Source organism: Mizuhopecten yessoensis, unplaced genomic scaffold (genome assembly GCF_002113885.1).
Source record: "Mizuhopecten yessoensis strain PY_sf001 unplaced genomic scaffold, ASM211388v2 scaffold785, whole genome shotgun sequence".
In the NCBI taxonomy this organism is placed as follows: Eukaryota; Metazoa; Mollusca; class Bivalvia; order Pectinida; family Pectinidae; genus Mizuhopecten; species Mizuhopecten yessoensis.
Window position 1 is genome coordinate 150,793 of NW_018403720.1, and position 8,344 is coordinate 159,136.

Consider the following 8,344-nt stretch of genomic DNA (forward strand, 5'->3'; position numbering starts at 1 on the left):
AAATATTTCACATGTCCCTTGAAACAAAGGGGAATGAACATTTGCCATGTCCCTAGAAATATAGGGGAAGGAACATTTGCCATGTCCCTTGAAATATAGGGGAAGGAACATTTGCCATGTCCCTTGAAACATAGGGGAAGGAACATTTGCCATGTCCCTNAGGGAAAGAACATGTGCAATGTCCTTTGAAACATAGGAGAACGAACATTTGCCTTGTCCCTTGAAATATAGGTGAAGGAACATTTGCCATGTCCCTAGAAATATAAGTGAAGGAACATTTGCCATGTCCCAAGAAACAAAGGGGAAGGAACATTTGCCATGTCCCTAGAAATAAAGGGGAAGGAACATTTGTCATATCCCTTGAAACATAGGGAAGGAGTATTTGCCATGTCCCTTGAAACAAAGGGGAAAGAACATTTGCCATGTCCCTAGATATAAAGGGGGAGGAACATTTGACATGTCCCTTGAAACAAAGGGTATTGAACATTTGCCATATCCCTAGAAATATAGGGGAAGGAACATTTGTCATATCCATTGAAACATAGGGAAGGAGTATTTGCCATGTCCCTTGAAACATAGGAGAAGGAACATTTGCCATGTCACTTGAAATATAGGTGAAGGAACATTTGCCATGTCCCTTGAATTATAGGTGAAGGAACATTTGCCATGTCCCTTGAAATATAGGTGAAGGAACATTTGCCATGTCCCTAGAAATAAAGGGAAAGGAACATTTGCCATGTCCCTAGAAATAAAGTGGAAGGAACATTTGCCATGTCCCTAGAAATATAGGGGAAGGAACATTAGCCATGTCCCTAGAAATATAGGGGAAGGAACATTAGCCATGTCCATAGAAATATAGGGGAAGGAACATTTGACATGTCCATAGAAATATAGGGGAAGAAACATTTCACATGTCCCTTGAAACAAAGGGGAATGAACATTTGCCATGTCCCTAGAAATATAGGGGAAGGAACATTTGCCATGTCCTTAGAAACATAGGGGAATGAACATTTGCCATGTACCTTGGTCCGGACAGCATTTTGTTTAGAACTAATGCATTTAGCTCCATTTCTCTAATTCTATTTAAGTTTAACTGTCAATCAAACACTTGAATGGACACATCTTAAAAGGAGCACTATAAATATACCAGTTTATCAAATGTAGGTCATTGTGACCTACCTTTTCTGCTTCTTCACTGACTTTGGATAGACTCTGTATTTAGTTCTATTTCTCTAAAACTGAAAGTCCAGCAGTCAATCAAATTTCGTATATGAATACAGCTTGAGGAGTACTACACTGATATATCAAATGTAGGTCACTTTGTCCTACTTTTCCATTTCACTGACTTTAACTAAGCTTTGTGTTTAGCTCCATTTTGTTGAAATTTTGTATCAAAAACTTATTTGTGAAGGGATAAAGGAATTCTTTTTTCTCCCATACTTGCCCGTGAAACACAGGAATTGACCGGTGAAAAGATAAACCGGTCTTTCTCTTGTCTACATGCGCTTTGACATCATGTCTCCAAAATGACGTTGACATTTGAAACTGTTCCGTTTTGACTGTTAAATGTTCATTAATTTTGTACTTATTATAAGATATATTAACTGATAAACTACAGTTGTTGAATTATTAAATTATAACGTTAATATTATTAAAGTTGTGCTTTAAATGGATTTCTGATTTCATGTTCAGGGTTCATCACCCCTTTAGAATTAACATAGTTGTATTTATGCTCGTTATGGAATACAAGCATATGAAGGTCACGGAGTAGTGACACTGGCCATTTTTATTTCGAGTCTGGGAGAAAAAGGATCAAACATGGGAATGGTCCGTGGACATGCAAATCTAGGGTAAGAGTTTGGTTATTGAGCCAAACTCTTACCCTCAGGTTGAGGTTTCCCTGTTTGTGGAACACACCCATGTTAGATTCTATTAATCCCTTCATATGTTTTATTAGTAAGGAACTTAACAAAATCCTTTTACAGATCCACCTAGAACGATACTGCATTTTGCTACATTATGAGTGTTGGATCTCCCTTACATATTATCAAAAACTTAAAAGTCAAAAGTCCTGTGATTCAGAGTTAAACATAGAAAGCAGCATGCTGGATATCCCGGTGATGAAATCATACAGATGTAATCATAGCACAAAAATATGGTTAGCTATATTTTATTAACAATTGTTTTTAATCTTTTCTGTAAAGATGGTATAGTCTTTCCATTGTAAAATGAAAAATAATTTATGTCCCAGTTTTGAAATCTATGACCGTTTGATTCAAAGTCCAACATGTTCATTGAAGTACTACCAATTTTGTAGAACATGGAAGGACCGAAGGCGACACTTAAATGCGATAAGATCACAGTCTCGTCCAGCCCTGGTAAGTACAGTGTTAAAAGACTACTGAAATGAGGCTCTGTAGAGATTGGGTCTAGGTTAAGGGTTGAGATTTTTCTATTGGTATTATGGAGTTATTTTAGCTCATCAGATAGGCTTATGCCATCGTCCGTCCATCAACAATTTCTATTAGCGACTTCTTCTGCAAAACCGCTGTTTGTTTGGAATTTGATTGCCTGGAAGCACCCTGTGACCATATTGCTTTAAGCAACTTCTTCTCTGGAACTTACAGAACGATATCAACCTTCTCACTATTAAAATTGGCTTGGACACACCTATAGGGACTTGACATCTTGTTCACAACATGAAAACGGTTGAGATGTCCACCCCATAACCATATAATTGTACAATTGCTGAGCAAAGAGAGACTAATACAGTTATAGTAATAGAATTGACTCTGGTGTCTTGCCACACCCCTAGGGACTTGTTCCTTGATCATAACTTTGAAACTGTTGAGATTTCAACCCCATAACCAAATTTACAATTGCTGAACATAATGAGACAAACACAATCATGCTACCAATATGGCCTTGGGGATACCTTGAAGGACTTAGTCGCTGGGTCATAACGTGAAACATTTGAGATTCCCACCCTATTGCAATATATGCTATTGCTGAGCATGAATATACACATATGCTGCCAGGATTGGCCAAGGGAACTGGCCATATTTTTAGGATCTCATTTGCCATACTACTTTCAATGAAAAGTTTTTGCCATGATTGCTTAAATATCCAGGTAAGCAATTCAGGCCCTCTGGACCTCTTGTTGATAATTATACACCAACACTAAAAACAAGCTAATGCCTAGGCAAGAAAATATCTCTCTCAAAATAATGGTGTCACGTTAACATATGTTTGTCAGGTTTGAGGACCCTGTCCATGATGAGGTTACATAATGTGATGCTATTTGATCCGTGGATGATGTGTGAATGTTTTCATAATTAAGGCATGTGACCTGTCTTTCTTTTCCAAAGGGAATTAGTCAACTTTGGTTTATCATTAGCTCACCTGGCCCGAAGGGCCAAGTGAGCTTATCCCATGGTGCAGCATCCGTCGTCCGGCGTCCGGCGTCCGGCGTCCGTCAACTTTTTCCTTTAAAATGCTACTTGTCCTGAATGGCTCAGAGGATTTTGACCAAATTTGGTCAGGAGCATCATTGGCCAAAGGGTTCTCAGTTTTGTATAAACGGAGGGTATAACCCCCCTGGGGGCAGAGGGGCGGGGCCAAATAGGGGGAAAATAGGTAAATCTTTAAAAATCTTCTTCTTCTCAACCAATAGAAGGATTTTGACCAAATTTGTCCTAGAGCATCTTTGGACAAAGAAGACTCAAGTTTGTATAAACGGAGGGTGTGGCCCCTCTGGGGGCGGAGGGGCGGGGCCCAATAGGGGAAATAGAGGATTTTTTTTCTCCTGCTATACAAGTGAAGGGATTTTAACCAAATGCAGTCTGAAGCATGATTAGGGACAAAAGAATCAATTTTGTATAAACTGAGGTGTGTGGGCCTCCTTCTAAGGGCAGATGGGTGGGGCCCATTAGGGGAAATAGAGGAAAACATCAAATATCCTTCTCCTTTTGTACCGATGAAGGGATTTTGACCAAATTTGGTCTGGAGCATCATTGGCCAAAGGGTTCTCAGTTTTGTATGAACGGAGGGTATGGTCCCCCTGGGGGCAGAGGGACGGGGCCAAATAGGGGAAAATAGGTAAATCTTTAAAAATCTTCTCCTCAACCAATTGAAGGATTTTGACCAAATTTGTCCTAGAGCATCTTTGGACAAAGGAGACTCAAGTTTGTATAAACGGAGGGTGTGGGCCTTCTGGCGGCATAGGAGCGGGGCCCAATAGGGGAAATAGAGGATTTTTTTTCTCCTACTATACAAGTGAAGGGATTTAAACCAAATGCAGTCTGAAGCATGCTTAGGGAGAAAAGAATCAATTTTGTTTAAACTGAGGTGTGTGGATTCCCCTTCTTTGGGGCAGATTAGTGGGGCCCATTAGGGGAAATAGAGGAAAACATTAAAGATCCTTCTCCTTCTGTACCGTTGAAGGGATTTTAACCTAACCAAACTTGTTTTAGAGAATCTTTGGGCAAAGGGAATTGAATATTTATAAATGGAAGATGCAACTTTGTTACTTGTACTCCTTTGATAAACCTGAATGGTACTCAGCAGGTTTTAAATTGAAAAATAAAATACCAGGTGAGCTATTAAGGTCCCTGGGCCTCTTGTTTTCCTTGTTATTATAATCATGAATGTGTGAATTGAAAGAGAAAGTTGGGTCCTGTCAGTGAAATGTTGAAAAGGAAACATGTTTCCAACATATTTAACAGGTATCAAATACATGTATCCAACATATTTAACAGGGATCAAATACATGTATCCAACATATGTAACAGGTATCAAATACATGTATCAGTTAAATGCCATTGAGTTTTATAAGTGATGAATGCTTGCTTCTTCTGGATAATTCTACCTCCAATGTGTGTTCAAAAATCATCAATAATTTGACAGCTAGTAGTACATTGCTTGTATGTTGAAGTAGGGACCTTTTGTCCAGGGAAATATTCACCCTTCACGGGTAAAGTTCACGTTAGTCAAGTATACTGCAAACCACACTGCAAACCACCCTCCAAAGAGATTTATTTTTGGTTTCTCAATTAAGATTTATGTAATTGCAAACAAAACCTACAGGCAAAGTTTGTAAAGTAAAGCACACATGAAAATAACGTAATAAACTTGTAATCTGTGTACTTATATCAATCAACCTGATAAGCTAACCTGTGAGGATTGTTTCCTTGTATTTTCAGTCGTAATGACAAATTTCAAGCCTTTTTCACTAATTTCTCTTTTTAATTACCAGCCATCTAACACCAAGCTGATAACTTGCAAAATCCCACAAGTGAAAGGAGACGAAAAGCCTAAACGTAAAGGTAATCCCTTGCACTGTTAGCTCATTGAGCAGGCATCCATCCTTCAACACTTCCAACACTGTATGCTACAGTGAAGATCCTACATGTAATTGGTGTATTAAGAGAAATCCAATAAAAATCTTTCGATATGCATTTCCTCTTGATTTTGAATTGCATGTATCAAGTGTAATAATCAGTATGTGCCACTATAAATAAACTGACCACAAATTTAAATACCATTCATAAAAGACATTTGACAGATTTTTTAGTACAGAACACTTTTCCCTTTAACAGTTAGATTGCATATGTCCATAAAGACTAATAGTTTGGGAATGTGTGGTCTTACACTTTCAGCCCAAAAAAGACATAAAGAACCTACTGAATTTTAAGTTGTGTGTTCATCATAAAGTGAACATATATATATATATATATACATATATAATAGCATTAGGCTATTAGCCTTACTAATAAATACGGGTTTTTAGGTCACCTGAGCTTTGCTCAAGTGACCTATTCCAATCACTTATCGTCCGTCGTGCGTAAACTTTTTACATTATCGACTTCTCAAGAACCAGTGGATGGAATTTTTTCAAACTTGGTCAGAATCATCCTTGGTAAATGAGGCTACCAATTGTAAAATTGGGATTCCTAACCCAACCCTAGGGGCCAGGACGGGGCCCAAAAGGGAAAATTAACCTATATTTCAAAAATCTTCTTCTCCAGACTCGGAGGTATTACAGTCATTTTCTCTGCATGGATGGAAAGATCATCAGGGGCTTTATTTAAATTGTAAATTTCAGGACCCCCGAGCTTTCCGTTCTCCCTTGGGGAGGGGGTAAAGTTTACTGTAGTTTATATAGGGAAACAACACTTCTCGACCAATATTGGCCCTTGGGCTGATATTGCAGTCTCAGGTTGATACTGGGTGTAATATGGAAAAAGGTGTGTATTATTCTCTATGTATTCAGATATTAATTGCGTAATTGGTGTTTTATTCTTGCAACATTTGTGCTTTCAGAGTTCATTTTGAATCCATCAGGGAAGTCCTATGTTTGTATTCTACACGAGTATGCTCAGCACACACTCAGAATTCAGCCTAGATATGTCTTTAAAGAACTAGGTAAGTATTTTCCTCTAAGTAATGACGGGAAGTCATTAGGGCTAGCCTTATAATAGTCGAAGTGTCTGTTGTTCTTCTGTCCGCACTTTTATTTCCGGAGATTATCTCGGAACTCTGAAATCTAAACTGAAAGTGCTCTTGTTCATTGATACACTGTTTATTTGTAGGTGTACGATAGGAGGTTTTGCAAGTTCCTCTGGTCACTTACTCAAAATAGAACAGGAGAGCTAAACTGTGAAGAAAACGTTGTATTGCCCCCTTTGGGATATGTCTGTGTTAATTCTAGTGATAATAGTTAATATAATATAAACTTTATTTATTTTAAAACAATTATGAAACAAGTTTCCTCAACTTTTATTAATCACTCTTGTTGGCTTAAAATAAAGCTGCATCAAGATTGTTTCTACTTGACGTACATATTATATATATATGTGTTTGGTTTCTTGTAACAATAAAAAAATCATGAAATTGTGCCGTATGAAGGCCATTCAATAAATTTTGTCACTAGTGACAGGAATCACATGTATGGTGTATATAGTACAATCCCTCTAAGTATTTGCCTTTAGCAGAAACACACTTTCACAATTATGCAATCCATGACTTAAATGCTGTACAGTAGTCTCCCCTTGATATACTGGTATATTGAAAAAAATGGCATACAAAGCTTTCTTGGTACTGTTTATACATCTGGCAATCACTGGCCTTGCCTGGTTTAATTTAATTCACCTCTAGGGTTCAAAGTAATAGACCCAGGTATCTTAAGTAACTCAGAAAAGTTTCTATGAGTTGCAATTTCCATACTTTTTTTTTATCGATCTTTAACACATAACAAACATTTGGCCTGTTGTTCAGATGTCAGCATATGGTGAATCCATCGGGTTTAAATTTAGCTTCTTTAATTTCAAGCACTTGGTCAGAATGTGATGTGTACTGCCTTTTTAAATACCAAACACTTGAGCTATAATCTCAGCATCAGTATAATGACCATGTTTATTTGACAGCAGCAATGTTCTTTGCCACAACAACTGGCTTGCCTGGCCGAGTGTCCTCTTTGATGTCAACTTTACCAATCTAGAACTTATTCACCCACCTGAAATAGTTCTCAATACAAGGGCAGAGGTGTCTTATATGCTGGACAATTCTGCATGTATTTGTTTTGGTGGTACATTGTATCTGTAAAGCACATTATACTTTCATATAGGAGCGTATTTCAGATTTAGTCTCAGTCTTCATTTTAGTATTGAAAAGTAGGCACTAGTCACAAGTGCAACATTCAACAATGAATAAACTGTTCAATTCTTGTCAGATGATGTTTAACTTTTGCACATGCAATTTTCTGTAAATGCTTTTGCAGGCTTTAAAGCCGCTACACTATTTTATTGACAGTTCTTACAGGAGCTGTGTTGTGACAGAATTTATTGACAGTTCTTACAGGAGCTGTGTTGTGACAGAATGTATTGACAGTTCTTACAGGAGCTGTGTTGTGACAGAATGTATTGACAGTTCTTACAGGAGCTGTGTTGTGACAGAATGTATTGACAGTTCTTACAGGAGCTGTGTTGTGACAGAATGTATTGACAGTTCTTACAGGAGCTGTGTTGTGACAGAATGTATTGACAGTTCTTACAGGAGCTGTGTTGTGACAGAATGTATTGACAGTTCTTACAGGAGCTGTGTTGTGACAGAATGTATTGACAGTTCTTACAGGAGCTGTGTTGTGACAGAATGTATTGACAGTTCTTACAGGAGCTGTGTTGTGACAGAATGTATTGACAGTTCTTACAGGAGCTGTGTTGTGACAGAATGTATTGACAGTTCTTACAGGAGCTGTGTTGTGACAGAATGTATTGACAGTTCTTACAGGAGCTGTGTTGTGACAGAATGTATTGACAGTTCTTACAGGAGCTGTGTTGTGACAGAA

At 37.9% G+C, this 8,344-nt stretch overlaps 1 protein-coding gene across 1 annotated transcript in view; it reads left to right on the plus strand.

The window, feature by feature from the left end:
* Positions 1-8,344, plus strand: part of LOC110452894 (microprocessor complex subunit DGCR8-like) — a 49,823-nt gene that overhangs the window by 15,401 nt on the left and 26,078 nt on the right. The window contains exons 7-9 of the mRNA XM_021501632.1: positions 2,318-2,378; positions 5,255-5,324; positions 6,322-6,423. Coding sequence (XP_021357307.1) covers positions 2,318-2,378; positions 5,255-5,324; positions 6,322-6,423 — 233 coding nt within the window. The remainder of the gene's footprint in view (positions 1-2,317; positions 2,379-5,254; positions 5,325-6,321; positions 6,424-8,344) is intronic.